At 36.9% G+C, this 21,524-nt stretch overlaps 1 protein-coding gene across 4 annotated transcripts in view; it reads right to left on the bottom strand.

Annotated features, from left to right (window-relative positions):
- VWA8 (von Willebrand factor A domain containing 8) overlaps positions 1-21,524 on the bottom strand; it is a 372,198-nt gene that overhangs the window by 223,269 nt on the left and 127,405 nt on the right. For all 4 annotated transcript variants that reach the window (XM_003934387.4, XM_074387788.1, XM_074387787.1 and 1 more), the window contains 3 exons: positions 9,367-9,535; positions 6,810-6,887; positions 1,485-1,600 (listed from right to left, as the gene is read on the bottom strand). In XM_003934387.4, coding sequence (XP_003934436.2) covers positions 1,485-1,600; positions 6,810-6,887; positions 9,367-9,535 — 363 coding nt within the window. The remainder of the gene's footprint in view (positions 1-1,484; positions 1,601-6,809; positions 6,888-9,366; positions 9,536-21,524) is intronic.

The raw sequence follows: 21,524 nt of genomic DNA, 5'->3' as shown, positions 1-21,524 counted from the left end.
AGCACTGGAAAAATTCTTCAAGACATTGGTCAGGGCAAAGACTTCTTAAGTAATTCTCCACAAGCTAGGCAACCAAAGCAAAACTAGGACAAATAGGATCACACTGAGTTATAAGACTTCTTGTGCAGCAAAGGAAATGGTCAACAAAGTGAAGAAACAACCCACAGAATGGGAAAAAGTATTTGCAAACCATCCATCTAACAAGGGATTGATAAATAAAATATATGAGTTCAAACAACTCTGATTATAAAATGCAAGAAATAATATGATTATAAGATGCAAGAAAGATCTGAATAGAAATTTCTCAAAAAAAGATATGCAAATGGCATACAGGTATATGAAAATGTACTCAACATCACTGATGATTAGAGAAATGCAAATCAAAACTACAATGAGCTATCACCTCACCCCAGTTAAAATAGCTTCTATCCAAAAGATAGGCAATAACAAATACCAGTGAGTATGTGGAGAAAAGGGAATTCTTGCACACTGTGGGTGGAAACGTAAATTAGTATAACCACTATATAGAACTGCATGGAGTTCCCAAAACAAAACAAAACAAAAAAACCCAATAACTAGAACAACCATATAATCCACCAGTCCTACTGCTAGGTATATACCCCAAAGAAAAAAAACCCATATATCAAAGAGAGGTTTGAGCTCCCATTTTTTTGTAGCTCTATTCACAATAGCTAAGAATTGGAGGCAACCTAAGTGTTCATCAATAGACAAATGGATAAAGTGGTAGGTATACACACACACACACACACACACACACACACACACACACACACACAATAAAGTACTGTTCAGCCATAAAAAAGATGAAGTTCTGTCATTTTTAACAACATGGATGAAACTAGAGCACATTATTTTAAAGTGAAATAAGCCATGCATAGAAAGACAAACTTCACATGTTTTCATTCATGTCTAAAAGCTAAAGATTAAAACAATAAAATTCATGGAGATAGAGTAGAAGGATGGTTACCAGAGGCTGGGAAGGGTAGTGGGAAGAGGGGAAGGGAATGGTTAACGGGTACAAAAACATAGTTAGATAGAATGAAGATGTAGTATTTGATGGCACAACAAGATGACTATAGTCAACAATAATTTATTGTTCATTTTTAATTAACTAAAAGTATAATTGTAATGTTCATAATACAAAGAAATGATAAATGCTTGGAGTGATGGATATGCCATTCACCCTGTTGTGGTTACTACACATTGCCTGTATCAAAGTATCTTATGTACCCCATAAATAGATACACTGACTATGTACCCATACAAATTAAGGATAAAAATTAATTTTAAAAGATAATATGTTGTACTAAATAAGTTCTAATCAGTGGGGCAAGGCTGAAATAGCTCTATATTCAGACCAATATATTTTTAAAAACTGGGAACATATACCATCAGTTAAACTTGTTATAGTTTTAGTGAAGATCCAGAATCTTACATGCAGTGAGAAAGAAGAATATGTTTACCTGGAAAGGCAGGCTTTAGTAACAGCACTGTGAAGATTTTCATTAGGATACTGTGATAGCCGACGAGAAATCCGTAATAGTTGTCTGGTAGAAAGTGATGCTGCCAATGACTGTGCCTATCAAAAGACAAATACATTGTGTTAAAAGTCTTGTTTCAACTTGCTAACATCCCTTTAGATGGATATCACAGCAGAATTCATTATTCCTAAAGGGGTAAGGCCAAACTTAAAATAAGTATGTGCTGTTAATTAATCATAAATAAAAATAAACAGAAACCAATTTATACTTAAAATTGGAGATCGTTTTGGAGATAGTTTTTAAAAATCTATTTAAAGTATTTATCAATTAAATTTAATTAATGTATTTCAATTCTGCTAAGTTGGAAGTGGGAGGGGCAATAGGGAGAATGTTATATAACACAAGTCACACTTGACTTAGGCTGTACAATTGACTGTTCACTTTTTTCTGCTTACACAAAGCCAAGCTGTTAAGATATCATGAAAATGTTTAAAGCTTTAAGCAAATTTGTGATTTTTAAAATAGCCAAAAAGAGCTGTAAACAATTTAGGCTGTTGACCATAGAGGTGTAAACCAATTTGTCACTTGGGTTGCAGTTTGCTGTTTTGAATCCTCCTACGCTGTCAGAATAATTTCACTTTGTTATCTTGCATTTCCCAAAATTCCATGAATAGAGTTGCTATAGAACTCAGGACATGGTAAGTACTCAAAAAAAAAAAATTGTTGATTTGAAATTCTTTTAGCAGGCAGCATAATACAATGGTAAAGTTTATAGGCTTTGGAATCAGACAAGTCAGTATCCCATTTACTAGCTGCGTGACCTTGGCAAATGACTTAACCTTTTTAAGCCTCAGTGTCCTCACCTTTAAAATGGCAGTAGTAATGCCCTCACCTTTAAGGTTGTTATAAAGGTTAAATCAGAAAATGATTCTAAAGCACTGAGTACATGTCACACACATATGGATGCTCAGCAAATGGCAGCAATTATTATTTAAAAAGTCAGCCTTTTCAAAATGAAAACAAACCCAGCAGAGAAAGGTGATAGGACCTACACATTAGCATATATTTAGTAAATAAGATTATTACTGGCCTAGTTCCTAACTTAGATCAGCAGCATTAGAAGACAGTGATTTTCACTGAAAACCGGAGGAACAAAGCACTTTTGAAGCAACCGGACCTTTGGGAGGGCAAGGCAGGTCAGTGTGAAATGTCACAGAGGGTGACAAGGGCAGTAAAGTGGCCCTTAGCACTCAAGGGCCTGGAGAAGGGGACTTTATGAAATTAACGAAGGGTTCAGAATAGATGAGGGGAGAATGTCAAAGACACACTGAACATTTGCTTATTTTAATGTTCCACCTAAGGCCATCACTCTATGTCCCAAAGAAGAAAAGAATTAATTTATTTTTCCTTCCTTGTGTATTTCACATCTCCATGAGATATTGGTCTGTTTTTAGTATTATATTTCAGCTATATAAGCATTATATTTCCTTTGGGAATTAGGTTGAAAGCATGACCACCCCATATCCTTTCTTCTATTAAAAAACACATTCTAAGTTTCAAAGAACTCATTTATAAGCAAATATTTGGCCCATTTTTGTTTTCAATTAATTTGCATTCCAGACATGGAGACAATATTCAAATAGAATAAAACCACAAATTACAATTCAAAATAGCATATACTTTAATGCTAAAATAAATGGAACAGTAGACAGCCGCTATAGGCACTGAAAATATTCTAATGGACAACAGAAATGCTCTGATCAAAGGAATGAAAGCAAAAGGAATGGAAACACAAGTAGAACATGAGGAAACCAGGTCAGCTTTACTAGAAGGTCCTGCTGGAAGGTTTGCTCTCAAACAACAAAGACCTATGAATGACACTCTGAGGGGTTTGGCTTTATTCTTAAAGGAAATAGGATTCTGCTTTTAAAGTCATAACATGCTTTTAGAATCAGATTATTACTAGCCTATTTCCTAATTTAAATTAGCAGCAGTATATAAAGTAGTTGAAGGACAGAGAGAACTAAGACAGGAGACAGAAAGCTACTTCAACAACCTGCCTATAAAGGAATAAGACCTACAGTAAAGTAATAGCAACAAGAATGGAGAGATGAGATACAATAAACTTGGCAACTGACTTGCTATGAGAAAGAAAGATGTACTGAGGATAAAATTCAGCCAATATTATTGGTATCAAAAGTCAAATATAACTTAGAAATTCCCATTTTTAATACCTAGGACCATGACAAATTCCTATTTTTAATCATAAAAAATATTTGACAAATGACTCTAACCAGAGGATTCTTATGAGTCCAATTAAACCACAGGGTAATTTTTTTTTTACGGTATAACATTTGAATCTCATTCTAAGCATGATATTGAATTCAGGTTTCACATTTCATTGCAGTGATCAATAAGGACTGCTCATATATTTGAACACCAATTCTCCAGTTTTTCTAGTTATAAGTATCAAAATGCTTTGCAATAATAACCAGAGTTGAGAAAATCAGAGATAAGCTTTGTGTTGAGCCATTTAAGTGCTGAATAAAGGGTCTGGTAATCTCTGCTCTCACATTATTACCAGTTAAAAATAGAGAGTATACTTTACTTTAAAAATTCTTGATATATTTAATATTTATAATATAAAATTTCTAACTGTAGTTTTATCTTGCAAAAAAAAAGGGGGGGTGAAAATATGAAGTGCATTCCCTTAGTTATCATGGTTATACAGTTTAAGAGTATTCCCTTAAAGGGTTTTTTCATATTAGCATGATTAGTAACACTTCAGCTTAATTCTCATCAGAAATTATTAAACATTATTTTTCTATTCTTCATTTTTATAAAAGAATGAAAATGTAGCATGTTCTAAAGGAGAAAAAACTCTAGGGACAATCTGTTAAAAAAATTTTAATTAATCAATTTATTCATTAATTCACCAAAGATGTAAGTGTCTACTACGTGCCAGGCACCAGGCTGGAAAATGAGAATAAAGGAACAAATAAGACTCAGTCTCAAGGAGTTCAAATCGCAACTGGGGAAATAAAAGTAAATTGTAATACAACTGCAATAGGTCGACATCAGAAATATATGTCAAGTGTCATGAAAGCAAATTAGTTACTGCTGCCTAAGGGAGCTAAGAGAGACTTGAGGGAAGAAGGAAACTAAGGGACAAGTGGATGGAGAGAAAAAGCACATTCCAGGCATTAGCTAAAGCAGAGACATTTGAGTATAGGCAGGATTAGAAGACAGCAAACAGCTAACTGTGGGAAGAGCTGAGGATGATTCGAGAGAGTTTGTAGAAACAGAGGCTGGATGAGCAGCTTAGGGTCAGAGGGAACTCAGCAGGCATGTTTAGCAGACTGTCTTCAGCCTACAGGCAAAAAGAGTCCATCTCTTTAACCAAGGGGAAGAACTTAGGAAATGGATTTGGGAAAGATCATTCCAGGGACAATATGGAAGATTCATCCATCCATTTATTTAACAGATACTTGTAGAATACACTGCTAATCTCTAACTTTGTATCCTATAGTATTCCCAGCAGAATGCTACAGTAAGAATACTGTGCAAAGCAGGAATACCCACTGTGCGAAGTTCCAGACGCTGAGGAGACTACAGGGAACAAAGCAAAAACCCCTGCAATCCTAGAACTGAAATCCAAGTGAAGGAAGATAGACAACAAAAAAATAAGTGGCTCTTGTTACCCAGGCTGGAGTGCAATGGCGTGATCTCGGCTCACTGCAACCTCCGCCTCCTGGGTTCAGGCAATTCTCCTGTCTCAGCCTCCTGAGTAGCTGGGATTACAGGCACGCATCACCATGCCCAGCTAATTTTTTGTATTTTTAGTAGAGACGGGGTTTCACCATGTTGACCGGGATGGTCTCGATCTCTTGACCGCGTGATCCACCCTCCTCGGCCTCCCAAAGTGCTGGGATTACAGGCTTGAGCCACCGCGCCCGGCCTGTCAGTTACTTTCTATGGCAAAATTGACTTTGCAGATAAAATTAAGGTAAGGATTTTGAGATGTGGAAATTACGTTGCACTATGTGTAGACCCTCAATGCAATCTTACATGTCCTTGAATGAGAAGGAAAGAGGGAGATTTGATACAAACACAGGGGAGAAGGTGATGTAAAGATGAAGGCAGGATTGATAATAGTGAGTCCACTAGTCAAGGAATGCTGGCAGCTACCAAAACCCAGAAGAAGCAAGGAATAAATTCTCCCCTGAAGCCTCTGAGGGAGTACAGCTCAGACATACTGATTTGAGACTTTTGATTCTAGCTCAGACATACTGTTTTGAGACTTTTGATTCTGGTTCAGTCATACTGATTTGAGACTTGTTGTCCAGACAAAAAGAAAATAAATTTCTATTATCTTAAGCCACTGATTTATGGTAACTTATTAGACAGCAACAGGAAATTACTAGAGTCATATGATGAATGAATTATTGATAAAGAAGGTAGTCAAGAGGATATAATACTCTAGAAGAAAGATTATGAAATCCACTACTAGGACAGATACAATAGATAAGAGCAGATGAGACATAAAGTTGCTAAATTGGTGAGATTTGCTTTCAGATTAAGACAGCAAGAAAGCAAGAAATCAACAATGATGTTAAGGTTTCTAATTCAGGTAATTTGGCAGATAGATTATTAACAAAGCCAGGAAATTAAATCAAGAATAGGAATAGATTTAAAATGGAAAGATAGTTTAGCTGTACAGAATATTCAGGTGAAAAGTGAAGGAAATTAACATTTAGCAAGCAGTTACTAAGAAGGAGATTCTTTATACCCATTTTTATGTTTAATCATTGAGACCATTTTATGAGTTAGATTGTACTGTTCCCATTTTACAGATGAGAACATTGAAACACAGAGTTAAACAGTGACAGCCTTTATCTTTCTCACATGCCATCCAGGAATAGAAATACAAGTCAATCAGAAATGAAAGGTTAGAAGCTGAAGATAAAGATGCAGGCATTAACTTGTAGTGAGTACTTGAAGCCATAAGAATAGATAACACTGCTCAGCGAAGGAGACACAGGGGACAGAGCAGAAGCCCAATGAACATCAAGTGCTTCTTTGGAGCTACAAGTTGCTTTCTACAACATCAGCTAGGAGGAGCTGGAAGAAATGTTAAAATCACTGAAATCAGAGTAAAACATAGACATAGAACAAAGGCGTAGCATAAGGGATTCTGAAAAATAAAACACCAGCTTAAAAAATAGATTTTAAGTACTGAATTCTAAGAAAAGAAAGCCAGCACCGTATCAACAATAGAAAATCTTGTGGAAAAAAGCCTAGACTTACCGTTGGATCCTGTGTTTCTCTGAGTTTGTGTGTAAATGATAATAATTTATCCAGAGCTTCCTGAGGTACATTTGGGACCTATTTTATGAGAGAGTTGAGGGCAAACAGAAAGAATAAATTACGATATCTAATTAATCAATCAGAAATTATGACTACTTAGTAAATAATATTAGAATTACATTTTTAGAAAGGTCACTGATTGTTGGTTACATGTTTAACTTATGGATAAAGTTGCTTATTCAACCTTTTAGGAAACACTGAAACCCCTGATTTCTCTTTAAGAATCAGGTAACTTAAACCAAGACACTCTTCTCCATATACAATTCTATCACCAAGACAAAACTGAAGGGAGCCTTTACCACAATTTAAAACTGGCCTACAGTGTACCCATAAAGAACTTTTCATGTATCATCATTTCCTATTTTGTTAGCTTCAGAGTATTTGAAGTACTAATTAGGCATTTTCTTACTGAAACCAAGTTCCTTTATTTAGCAGCAATCTTACATACATATCTAAGTGACATAAGGTACATTTATTTAAAGAATGGATACTCAAGGTGTCCATTTTTACAAAAACATGTAAAACACATACTTGAGAGGTATGATCAACATATCAATGAATTCAGAAGAGCAGTTGCTCAAATAACACCCATCGATTGCTTTTAACTATCCAAACTTTAATTAAGTACTTGATTAAGCTATAAGCAATTTTTATTTAAGCAATAATAAACTCAAGGTTTTAATTTTAAAAGATCAAAAAACAAGATATTAAAATAATGACTAGGATAATATGTCCATTTAAAAAATATACTGCTGAGGGTTTCATTGGTCCTTTAAGTACTTAGAATTTTTTTAAATGCTAAATCCTAGCCCATATAGACTTTATTTCATTTATTCTTTAAATCAATCCTATGATATGATAAATAGTATTATCCCCATTTTTAGATGAGGAAACTAGGAGTGAGTAATTTACTCAAGATCTGGAAGCTAATAAGTAGTGGATTTGACACTAAGACCCAAGTTCTTAAACTCTAAAACCTAAACCCTTATTTACAACCATGCTTACAAAACCCAAAATTAATCAGTTCATTCGGATGTTCCAAAGGGAATAACTGCATTTAAATAGAAAGTTAATAATTAGTGATCTAGAACAGCACTGTCCAACAGAACATTCTATGATGATGAACACTGTATTCATGCTGCTTAATATGGTAGCCAAAAGCTCCCATGTGGATACTGAGTACATGAAAAGTGACTGAGAAACTGATTTTTTTTTTAGACAGACTCTCTTTCTGTTGCCCAGACTGGAGTGCAGTGGCGCGATCCTGGCTCACTGCAACCTCTGCCTCCTGGGTTCAAGCAATTCTTCCGCCTCAGCCTCCTGAGTAGCTGGGATTACAGGTGTGCAACACCACACCCAGCTAATTTTTTGTATTTTTAGTAGAGATGGGGGTTTCACCTGTTGGCCAGGTTGGGCTCAAACTCCTGACCTCAGGTGATCTGCTTGCCTCAGCCTCCCAAAGTGCTGGGATTACAGGTGTGAGCCACCACCCCAGGCTGAAATTTTTAAAAAATTAATAATTTAATGTGGTTGGGCGTGGTGACTCATGTCTGTAATCCTAGCACTTTGGGAAGCCAAGGTGGGCAGATCAGTTGAGGTCAGGAGTCTGAGACCAGCCTGGCCAACATGGTGAAACCCTGTTGTCTCTACTAAAAATACAAAAATTAGCCAGGCATGGTGGTGTGCACCTGGAGTCCCAGCTACTCAGGAGGCTGAGGCAGGAGAATCATTTGAACTCAGGAGGCAGAGGCTGCAGTGAGCTGAGATCACACTTCTCCAGCCTGGGCAACAGGAGCAAGACTCTGTCTCAATATAATAATAATAATAATAATAATTATTATTATTATTATTATTATTATTGTATAACATGGCTAGTGCTACTACATTGAAGAATGCAGTTTTAAAACTACAAAAGCACTAACCTCAATGCTTAAGGCACACATTAAAATAGTGGATCACATACACTGGAAGCCATCAAAAGACTAATCAGGAAACTACAGGATACATTACAATCTTGAGGGACCAGGACTACTTAGTATTTATGCATTGGGCCTCCCTTTATAGTAGGAACTTAAAATAGTCACCTTTGACTAAACAAATTTAAGGAATTTAAGAAAAGGAATTCCAAAATGGCCTCCACCTGAGGAAAGAGGAGAGACAGGCCACATCTTTGGTTCTTAGAGTGTCAGGGTCCCAGACCAGCAGCATCAGTATCACCTGAGAACTTGTTAGAAATACAAATTTTAATATGCCATCCCAGATCTACCGGCTTGAAAACTATGCAGATGCAGCCCAGAAACCTGAGTTTTACCAAGTCCTCCAGATGATGCTGAAAAATGTGGAAGCTGGAGAACCACTGACTTTCACCACTAAATGAGAAAATTTGGTAGTAAGTGGGAAGAAAAAGCTAAAAACGTCTAACTACTTCAGCAGGTATCAGAGTGCCTTAAAAAAAGAACAGCTGTAGGAAATAGGCTAAGATCAGCTTTCTTCTTACCATTTCCTTAATCACTTGGATTTCTTCACTTTTGACAAGTGGTTTCATGTAATGGAAAAAGAACATGGTTAAGAATTCTGGTCCCAGCCACTGGTGTGTTGTGCTTCCAATAACGGGGGGCTCTGCCAAGGCAATGATTCTGAAGGAGGGATGGATAGGAAAAATGGATCTAAAATAGGAAAAAACATGAAAAATAAATAACATATCTTTCATGTAAGAAATCAGGTCATGATAACTAAAGCCTAGGCAATATTAGGGCTATCATGTTGTTAATAATGTCAATGTTATTATCCTAAGAGTTAGCTTTGAAAAAAAAAAAAAAGGGGACATTCTAAGAACCTAAGATCAAAACAATCACCTACTGCTAGTAAATGTTGTATAATAACCACTCATAAAACTCCAGCCCTGGCACAAACCACTGCTTTTGATATGCTGTTATGCCTGCAACATATTTTCTCCACAGTATCTTGAAATAAAATCTCATCCAGTTCACATTCATTACAGAGATTGTCTTTATTCACTTAAAACCCCTTCAAAACCGCCTATCTCACAAGGAACTCACTCTATGTCAATCATAAAGACCAAGAAGCATAATTCAGGATGAGGAGATTTTACAGTACAGAAAATGTAAGCAGCATAAAGGGTTAGACTGAATTTAAAATTTAGATGGGGAATAACACTTAAGTCTTAAAAAAGCAGAGAAAATAAAACCTTTAAAGAATTCACCCTTTCGTCATTTTTTTTTTTGAGACGGAGTCTCGCTGTCACCAGACTGGAGTGCAGTGGTGCCACCTCAGCTCACTGCAACCTCTGCCTCCCAGGTTCAGGTGATTCTACTGCCTCAGCCTCCTCAGTAGCTGGAACTACAGGCATGTACCACCAACCCTAGCTAATTTTTGTATTTTTCAGTAGAGACGGGGTTTCACCATGTTGGCCAGGATGGTTTCAATCTTTTGATCTCGTGATCCACCCACCTCGGCCTCCCAAAGTGCTGGGATTACAGGCATGAGCCACCGTGTCCAGCCCCTTTTGCCATTTTAATAGGGAATGTTATGATTTTAAAGTGATCTCTTTTAAAAATCTCTGCTAGGAAACATGAGGAAGCATGTAAAATTTCTAGGACCCACAGAGGAGTAAGATAAGACCACCTTTGGTTTGTAAAATTACTTCAGCTATTTTTGGAAGAGCTAGAAACTCCATATTAGGATCTAATTATGTGAATAATATTGTCAGTTCTTATCAATTCTACTCAAAAATCCAGCAGAAATACTCTCTTTGAGAGTAATATGGTTCTTGCTAAGAGAAAGGAGAGATGAAATCTAAACACTTGCCAAGAGCTTCAGAAAAACAAAAAATACAGGTACATAACTGGCATTTCAGCATTAACTATAACATTATATTAGAACCCAAAAGTTAAATGACCAAGCAACTAGAATACCAGGAGGTAGGACACAGTGGAAACAATCAGATGAGTACTCTGAATCAGAGTTAAGACCAAGTACCACCAATACAACAGACAGGTCTATCAAGTCCCTCACTGAGTGATCTGTAATTTTAGAGGCCACATCATCATTTGAAGACAAGGGGAAACCAATTTCTAAAAATTGGTCACATGAAAGGCCTAGATGAAATGAATTCACAAAAACTACCAGATATCATTTCATTTCTCTATGCAGAAAGAAAAAGACTTATTTGCAGATGTTTTGGCAGGGCCTGGGGGAGTGATTTGTCCAAAAGAGTTGTTCTGGGAAAAGAAGAAAGGATAACAACATGGATAGTGCCTGACAGTCCAGAGGATAGCATAGTCACTCAAGATTGCTAGTAATTAGATAGCCATGTGACAGAAATTGGACACAGAAAATCCTGTGATGGGAAAGCTAAAGAGGGAGGATATTCCATTTTCCACTTCTGCTAAGTGGTTTGCTGTAATCCAGAAAACTCCCATAAAGCCCAGCAACAGATGTGGGATGTATTCTTGATCCTCCTCTCTCCTAGTTAGGGCAACAAGAGGTAGAAGAGACAGAGCCTGGTTTGGCTATACAAAATTAAAACTACAGATGTAGTTTCTCACTTAAGATAGTGAAGGATACCAAATCAGGGAATAAGCAAAGTCAAAATACAACAGGCAAGCCAAAAGAGGAAGGCTAATTTATATCCCTAAACCAGTAGGTCAGGAAGCCAGGTACCACAGTGGAACTGTAAAATTAGGGCTAAAAGAGCAACTGAAATGAGAACATGCTAAATGGTTTAAATTTGAAGGTGATGGTCACTTACTGGCACATATATTGTCAGTAGCTTGCTTTTTAGTATTGACTCTAGCAGGGTACTTGAGTAAGTTGGCCAACTTTGAAGAAGGCAGTTTCTAAGACAGCTGATATGTTAGGCAGAGAAGTATATAATGATTATAAAAACAGTCACCAAACTACTGAAAAACAGGATGAGAAGGGCCTTTTTGTTTGCTAGGTTCTTCCCAAAGGCTTCCTTACGTACAAACAGGTTACACAGGAAGTCATTTCCTGATGATGCTAGCTAAGTTCCCCAAGTCTGAAAGCTAAAGAGCAGAGGATCTGCTGTGTATTTTAGGGTGATGTGAGAAACTGGCAGGTAATACAAAGACTGAAGAAGTAATATATAATCAAAAATTGGGAGACAAATGCCATTAAAATTTAAAATTAAGGTTAGGTTTAATACTAAAATTTTAGCAACAACAAAACAATAAATGAAACTACAGATACGTCTTAATTTCAGATAAAAAGATATCACTTCTTAAAGATTACAGATTTACAGAGTAAAAACAGTGTTTAAAAAGATTTTTTAAATAAAAATATTGAGGTCAAATATGTTTGTGGGTATAAGTAAGTTTTTATAAAGTACTTTCTGATGTTTCTTAGCAGTAAAAACGAACAAACTATCAATGTACATAATAACATGAGTGATCTCAAAACACTTAAGCAAAGTGAAAGAAGCCAGACAAAAAGAGCACATACTGTGTTTTTCCATTTGTATAAAACTCTAGAAAATATGAGCTATGCTGACACAAGAGCAGAAAATCAAACACCGCATGTTTTCACTCATAGGCGGGTGTTGAGCAATGAGAACACATGGACACAGGGAGGGGAGCACTACACACTGGAGTCTGTTGGGGGGGAATAGGGGAGGGACAGCGGGGGGTGGGGAGTTGGGGAGAGACAGCATGGGGAGAAATGCCAGATATAGGTGATGGGGAAGAAGGCAGCAAATCACACTGCCACGTGTGTACCTATGCAACAATCTTGCGTGTTCTCCACATGTACCCCAAAACCTAAAATGCAATAAAACAAAAAATAAAAAATAAAAAAAAAGAAAATATGAGCTATATATAATGACCAGAAGCAGAACCCTGGGGATGAGAGAGGAGAGTAAGAAGGCGCAGGAGGGAGAGATGACAAAGGGGTCTGAGGATCTTTTGAGGATTATAGATACATTCATTTTCTTGATATTGGTGATGGTTTCACAGGTATTTGTAAATATAAAAAATTATCAAACTGTGCACTTCAAATATGCACAATATTATATGTCAATCATACCTCAACAGAGCTTTTAATAAAACAAAAAAATACTTCAAAAATCTCCAGTTCTTAAATGGAATCCTATGGTACATTTTCATTGAATTTGTATATTGGGGGACTTGAAAGAATAATATGGAAGGTTTCTATAAAGATATCAATCATGAAATAGAACAGATTTTATAATTAGTTTTTCATATTTCAATACTAATGTTCCAATTTAGAACGTAGAGTTATGCAGTTCTGTACACAGACATTTCCCCTTTTTCTTGGTCAGTGTAGCAAACTGCATGAACACATTCCTTATGCATCTTTATACCACCCAAGGTCTAGTATAATACTTGGAAGAGAGCAAATGCTAAGTAAATAAATGTATGCTGCTATTGTTAATGACCATCACTGCTATTAATTTTTTGAAGACCTTTGGTGGGAAGGACAAACAAAGGTAAGTGATAAGAACTGAACTTACGGTGTCCCAGCCAAAAGCCAGTCAAATTTGGTCCTGAATAAATACATGAGAAGAGGTACATTCCCTGAATCAAAAAGACAAACTTAAAACATAAAATATAAATGATTCTATCATTGACAGGCAAAGGGTTTCAAATGGTTCCTTGACCATAAAAATGTTCAGAAAAATTATTTTCAAAATCAGAATTTCCTTAAGGCTTTTCGTCTTGAAAATCAAATACAATGATTTGGGCATAAAATCCTGGATCTATCTAGAATTTTTTAAATGCTGGCAAAGAAATACTAAAGTTTCTAGGAAGCTAGGAGATAGTGCTTGGATCCTGTCTTCAAATATGGGTAAGAGTAAAAGGGTTCAGAGAATATAACTGATCCAGGATTGTGCTCAAATGTCTGGTTATGTTCACCACTAAGAATGAGAGATTGTAAACTGTTTTCAGTGTTCAATAGCAACAAATATTTTAAAAATTCAATAAAAATGCAAAAATGTTAGCATATTCTCTAATCTTTACTGTTTCCCCGAGATAACCAGAAGCCCTTTCTTGGCAATATAAACTGTTAATAACAGAAACTCTCATTGCCCTCATTTATGCTCTGGTCAACAGCAAGAAAAGACATATTTAGCATCCTATAGTATTTATATTCCCCCTTTCCCCAAAGAAGTTTTTCTCATTAAGGACAGAGTTCTATTTTGGTCTCTACTTCCTGAGGGAAATGCAGGCATAGTATCTGGTGTATGTGGCCATCACACTATTTCTAACTACCACATCCACAACATTCCTGGTGTCTTGTAACACAAAAAAAGAAGGCTTTAACCCTTTTAAGACCATGTTAAGCATGTGATTACCTGCAGAGAATATAAAAGCCTATAGAGCACTCTGGAGATGATCAAGATATATAATCTTGGTGAAGAATTACTATACAATGAAGTTTGGCAAAAGAGTCAAATATAATTGTTTAGAAACTGGGTTTCACACTATGAAGCTGAAAGGGTTGGTAGCCCACTGCCAGCAGCCATTAATTATGAGACTCTAATAGACTTTGTCATTAAAAGGCATCAAAGTATTCCTAATTACTAGGTTCACATAAGGAAACACTGTTAGCTCAGACAGTCAACTAAAACCAGATTAACAGGATTACCTTACCCACAAGGCTCAACATATGTCTAAATAATAAAAGGTACAGGCAAAAAGACCAGAGGAGACTGGGTAAGTGGGAGTGGAGTGAGATCTAAGATGATGCAGGAGCTACCAGTATAAAGAGCCACAAGCCCAGATGAGAGTTCTTCAGAATATGGGAGAAACATGAAACTGACAGAAGGGCCAGGAGCACGGCTCACACCTATACTGTTAGCACTTAGGGAGGCCAAGGCAGGAGGATCCCTGAGGCCAGCAGTTTAAGACATGACTCAGCAACACAGTGAGAACTCTACAGAAAAAAAAAAAAGTGAGGGGAAAAAACCAAAATGGGTATGGTGATGCACAACTGTAGTCCCAGCTACTTGTGAGGTTAAGGCGGGAGAATGGTTTGAGCTCAGGAGTTCAAGGCTGCAGTGAGCCAAGATCGTGCCACAGCACTCCAGTCTGGGTGTCAGAATATGACCTTGTCTCAAAAAAAAGACAAAAAGAAAAAAATAATAAATTGATAGAAGATGGAATTGATAAATACCAGATGTGCCTGAATGTGCTGAGGGAAGATTTAGATAATAAGGAAAGTGTTTAGGATTTAAAATAAAGCAATACATATGCATAGAAACAGTCACTTTCTCCTCAGTGCTCCCACATATATTATACAGGCCTTTATTCTAACACGTAAAATTACATTGTAATTTACTTATCTGTCTCTCTTCACATCTAGGTAATTACTAACTTCAGAAAAAAAGATGCATGCAAGAATGGAAAATAATTGTTGTAAACTGGTTAAGTGGGTATAGTTCTTAGGTTGTCATGTTATAAGCATTAAATAAAGTTTTAAGCAAAATTATTCTATAACTCTTTAGAATGAGGATAGAAGTGTGCATGTGTAATGAGACAAGAGGTGGTGAAAGAGCTAAAGGTTAATTTTCCATGTAGAAATCAATAGATTATTTCTAACACTAAAAATAAATCAAGAATTATCAATGGAAGTATATTGTTTAGTGACATGGAGGTAAATACCAAAAGCAAGACCTAAACGTTGAAAGTAATCACCTCTAGGAAGTAAGAAGTGGGAAACGGGAGACTGTCAATGAACCAATGACAGGGGATGGTATTTTTCATAAAATACTTTGAAAAACTATCTGGCTGTAGTTCTAGAACCTTGAGGAATCACCGCACTCGCTTCCACAATGGTTGAACTAATTTACACTCCCACCAACAGTGTAAAAACGTTCCTATTTCTCCACATACTATTTGACCCAGCAATCCCATTATGGGGTATATACCCAAAGGATTATAAATCATTCTATTATAAAGACACATGCATATGTATGATTATTGTGGCACTGTTTACAATAGCTAAGACTTGGAACCAACCCAAATGCCCATCAATGATAGATTGGATAAAAAAATGTGGCATATATACACCATGAAATACTATGCAACCATTAAAAAGGATGCATTCACACACTTTGCAGGGACACGGATGAAGGTGGAAACCATCCTTCTCAGCAAACTGACACAAGAACAGAAAACCAAACACCACATGTTCTCGCTCATAAGTAGGTGTTGAACAATGAGAACACATGGACACAGGGAGGGGAACATCACACTCTGGGGCCTGTCGGGGGGTGGTGGGGGGCTACCAGAGGGATAGCAGGGGTTGGGGGGATAGGGGAGGGATAGCATTAGGAAAAATACCTAATGTAGGTGACAGGGTGATGGATGCAGCAAACCACCATGGTACGCGTATACCTATGTAACAAACCTGCATGTACTGTACATGTGTCCCAGAAGTATAATAATAATAATAAAGAAAAACTATCTGGCTCAAGTTTCATGAATGTTTAACTGTGGTAAAAATTCAAATGAAAAAAAATTTTAAAGCAAGTCAAGGAAAGAAAGCATTGCTATGATCTCTCTCCATTTTATTCCAGTGACCTCTGGAGACAGAGCTGAGCCTAGTTTGTATTCATGGGGGAGACACAAATCCATAGCGACGAAGGTGGAAATTTTGAGAAGAAATACTATTAACCACTCTGAGCCAAACCCTGAACATGATGCTTAGGGCCACCCTGTTCCTGAAAGTATTTTCATCTGTAAAACTGCCTGTGATGATTAGAGAACTTGGGTATTTTTCATAGAAAAGGGCTGTCATTTCCTGGATATTTGGAGACAAGTACAATGCTTCTGATGTCCTAAGAGAAACTGCCAGGGAGAAATGCTGTGAGCTATTGCAAAATTGCTTTGATTCATCCTTCTGAAACCATAAACTGTTCCATGACCCATGATTCACATGCAATAATGTGCAAAAGCTGACTGCTGTACACTGAGGGTATGATATGTGAAGGATCTCTAACTTGCCTCCCTAAACACTCAACCAACAATTTACCAGTCTAGGATAATTTGATAATGTATACCTCAGAAGTATGAGCAGCTGTGTAATCAAGTGAATTTTTTTTAGTGACTTGTACAGAGATAGGAGGGAATTTAACATTTCCCCTCTTGGAAAAAATTCCAATAAATTTTTTAACAAATTTCTTCTTAAAATATAAACATTAATAAATATACTTAACTATCTTTTATGGGATTTTAATGTTTTAAATATGGCAGTAAACCCTTTGAGCAGTGAGAAAGCTTCAATTAAACAGAGTCAGATTAAGTAATGAAGAGTTCCTCTGTATGTCAATCTCTAATTCTGTTAAAATATCCATGGAAATGTAGCAAGATAGAAAATAACATATGCCAAACTTCATTCTGTATAGTATGCAGCTGAAAAAAATTTTACTTGAAGCTTTTTATTTTGAAAAATTTTTAACTCATAGAAAATGTCAAAGAATAGACTGCAAATACCCATATATCATTCACCTAGATATTGCCAACTGTTAAGATTTTACCACATTTGTGTTCTCACTCTCACTTGATATTTATCTTTCTCTGTGTTATGTCTGTCTGTACACACACACGTCTTTTTGTCGGAAATATTTGAAAGTTGTAGACTTTTATTTTACATTATGCCTTAAGTATCTCAACATGCATCTCCCAAGAACAGGAATATTCTCCTTCATAACCACAATAATATTATGGTACTTAAGGAAATTAATAATTCAATAATATCACATAACATAGTCTGTGTTTAAGCTTTTCTGTTTTTAATAGCTGTTTTTATTTTGTTTTCTTCCTCCAGAATCCAGTCAAGTCTCATCACTGCATGTGGTTGTTACATCTCTACAAGCAATGTTTAAATAAGCTACACAGGGTAACCTGGCATCAGGTGGCATACTCTAACAATACTGATGACTTCCTTGGAGGATGAGCCCAGTAAATTACGGGCCCAGCTTTAGTTTTGTTGAGAGAATACAAAATATGAGGTCAAAACTGAATTGACAGGGCAAGAGAGGAAGATTGCCTTCTTAAAACCAATGTTCTTTTGTTTGTTTGTTTTAGACAGAGTTTCACTCTTGTTGCCCAGGCTGGAGCAAAATCTTGGCTCACTGCAACCTACGCCTCCCGGGTTCAAGTGATTCTCCTGCCTCAGCCTCCCAAGTAGCTGAGATAACAGGTGTGTGTCACCACACCCAGATAATTTTTTTTCTATTATTAGATAGGGTTTCACCATGTTGGCCAGGCTAGTCTCAAATTCCTGATCTCAGGTGATCCACCTGCCTCAGCTTCTGAAAGTGCTGGGATTATAGGCATGAGACACTGCAGTGGCCAAAACCAATGTTCTTATAAAACGTTTAAACACTTATTTAAAAATAAGGCTGAAAAGTAAAACTGCAATGAGATATCACCTTACTCCTGCAAGAATGGCCATAATTAAAAAGTCAAAAAATAATAGATTGGCATGGATATGGTGAAAAGGGAACACTTTTACACTGCTGGTGGGAATGTAAATTAGTACAACCACTATGGAAAACAGTATGGAGAGTCCTTAAAGAACTAAAAGTAGATCTACCATTCGATCCAGCAATCCCTCTACTGGACATCTACCAAAAAGAAAAGATGTCATTATATGAAAAAGACACATGCACATGCATGTTTATAGCAACACAATTCACAATAGGAAAATATGAAACCAATCTAAATGCCTATCAACTAACAAGTGGATAAAGAAAATGTGGTATAAATACACCATGGAATACTACTCAGCTATAAAAAGGAGTGACAGATTTCAGTGTGTGCTCATGTGTTATAAAATTCACAGTATTATATACAGAAAAAACAAAATAGATCTAAAATAATTTTTGGAAAATAATAGCACAGTATTATGCTATTTCAGTGGCAATTCAAAGGTCAGCAAAATTAAGAAACACAAGTGGATTGACTGACTTTAAGTGCATTTGAATCTACTGTTTACACTATTAAAATATGACTTGTCCACACATGAGAATCTGCATTGTAACCTTAAATGTTATCTTTAATAATATTACTTGATTTAAGCATTGACCAGCTATGTTTTTTACTTTATAGGTAAATGAAGAGATGTGATCTCAAAATATGAATAGAAAAAAAAATACAGAAAATATTCTGCCTTTGATTTTCTTTGCACAGCCTTTGTAATTATGTATCTGTGTGATCTTGACGAGTAAATAACCTTATTTGGTTCTTAGTTCCCTATTTTGTAAAGTGAGGAAGTTGGATTAGAATTTCCCAGGGTCCTTTAGCATTCCAAAATAGTATGATTTTATGACATTCATATTTTTATATTTTTGTTATTTAATGCAAGTATGTCCCACTCCCAATTACTTTTTCTGAAAACTTGGATTAAAAGTAAATCTTTATTGTAAATGCTTAACTAGAGTATGTTACTTGCCACTATTCTGAAATATTTTGGCAAATTATTTTGTAAAGTAAAAAAACTTAATTTTACCTGAAAAAAAAAAAAAAACTTTTGCAGCAACTTAGATGTAGCTGGAGGCCATGATTCTAAGTGAAGTAACTCAGGAATGGAAAACTAAATATCACATGTCATCACTTACTAGTGGGAACTAAGCTGTGAGAACACAAAGGAATAAGACTGATATGATGGGGAGAGAGATCCAAGATGGCCGATTAGCAGCAGCTCAGTATTGCAGCTCCCAGTGAAGGCGCAGGGAGTGAGTGGACACCAGACTTCCAGATGAATTATTGTTGCCTATGGACCAGAAGATTCCCAGTGGAGGAGCCCCATGGGTCACCAGCGCAAGTCTTTTGGCTGGTGCAGCGGTTCTCAGTGCGGAATATGCAGGGCTGGGTGCCCTTTTAGTTGGTGTTTGGAGCTCTGGGAATGCAGAGTCGCCCATTCAGCTGATTGAAAAGGGGACTGAAGCCAGGAGCCAGACCAGGAGATTCCCAGGCAGAAAAGTGCTGCGAGACTCAGCACTGCTGTTTCAGCTGGCAGGGTGGCCACACGGAAAACTGCATAGATCCCAGTGCCTTTTCAGCGGGTGACTGGGGCACCTGGGAGAGAACTGACTGTTCAATTAGGAAAAGAAAAAAAAGGGGGCTCTGAGGCACGGAGCCAGGTGATTGGGCTTGGCTGGTCCCACCCCCACAAAAAAACACAGCAATTGGAAACACAGACAGTTGAGTTTCACAGAAAGCACAGCTGAACCCGGGAAGGTCCAGGTCTGTGCGGGAGGGGCGTCCACTGAAGGAAAACAAAGAAACAGAAATAACATCACCACCAACAAGCTGGACATCCACTCAGAGACCCAATCTGAAAGTCAGCAAATGCAAAGACGACAGGTGGATAAATCCACAAAGATGGGAAGAAACCAGCACAAAAAGGCTGAAAACATCCGAAATCACAAAGCCTCTCTGCCTTCAGGGGATAGCAGCTCCTCATCAGCAAGGGAACAAGGCCTGATGGAGAATGAGTGTGATGAATTGTCAGAATCAGGCTTCAGAAGGTGGATAATAAGAAACTTCTGTGCGCTAAAAGAACATGTTCTAACCCAATGCAAAGAAACTAAGAACCTTGAAAAAAGGTTTGATGAAATGCTAACGAGAATAGACAATTTAGAGAGGAATATAAGTGAATTAATGGAGCTGAAAAACACAATACGAGAACTTTGCGAAGTATGCACAAGTTTTAACAGTCGAATTGATCAAGCAGAAGAAACGATATCAGAGGTCGAAGACCAACTCAATGAAATAAAATGAGAAGACAAGATTAGAGAAAAAAGGGTAAAAAGGAATGAGCAAAGTCTCCAAGAAATATGGGACTATGTGAAAAGACCTAATCTACATTTGATAGGTGTACCTGAATGTGATGAAGAGAATGAATCCAAGCTGGAAAATATTCTTCAGGATATTATTCAGGAAAACTTTCCCAACCTAGCAAGGCAGGACCATATTCAACTCCAGGTCATACAGAGAACACCACAAAGATATGCCTCAAGAAGAGCAACCCCAAGGCACATAATCGTCAGATTCAGCAGGGCTGAAATGAAAGAGAAAATGCTAAGGGCAGCCAGAGAGAAAGGTCAGGTTACCCACAAAGGGAAGCCTATTAGATTCACAACAGATCTCTCAGCAGAAACCCTACAAGCCAGAAGAGAGTGGGGGCCAATATTCAACATCCTTAAAGAAAAGAACTTTCAACGCAGAATTTCATATCCAGCCAAACTAAGCTTCGCAAGCAAAGGAAAAATAAAATCTTTTGTTAACAAGCAAGTACTCAGAGATTTCATCACCACCAGGCTGGCTTTACAAGAGCTTCTGAAGGAAGCATTACACAGAGAAAGGAACAACCAGTATCAGTGATCCCAAAAATATACCAAAAGGTAAAGAGCATCAATATAATGAAGAATCTATATCAACTAATGGGCAAAACAGCCAGCTAGCATCAAATGGCAGTATTAAACTCACATATATTATTATTAATCCTAAATTTAAATCGATTAAATGCCCCAATCAAAAGACACAGACAGGCAAATTGGATAAAAAGCCAAAACCCATTGGTATGCTGCATCCAGACTCATCTCACATGCAAGGATACACAAAAACTCAAAACAAAGGGATGGAG

Source organism: Saimiri boliviensis, chromosome 16 (assembly GCF_048565385.1).
Source record: "Saimiri boliviensis isolate mSaiBol1 chromosome 16, mSaiBol1.pri, whole genome shotgun sequence".
Lineage (NCBI taxonomy): Eukaryota > Metazoa > Chordata > Mammalia > Primates > Cebidae > Saimiri > Saimiri boliviensis.
Note: the sequence above shows the minus strand (reverse complement) of the source record. Positions and strands in the feature narration are given on the sequence as shown.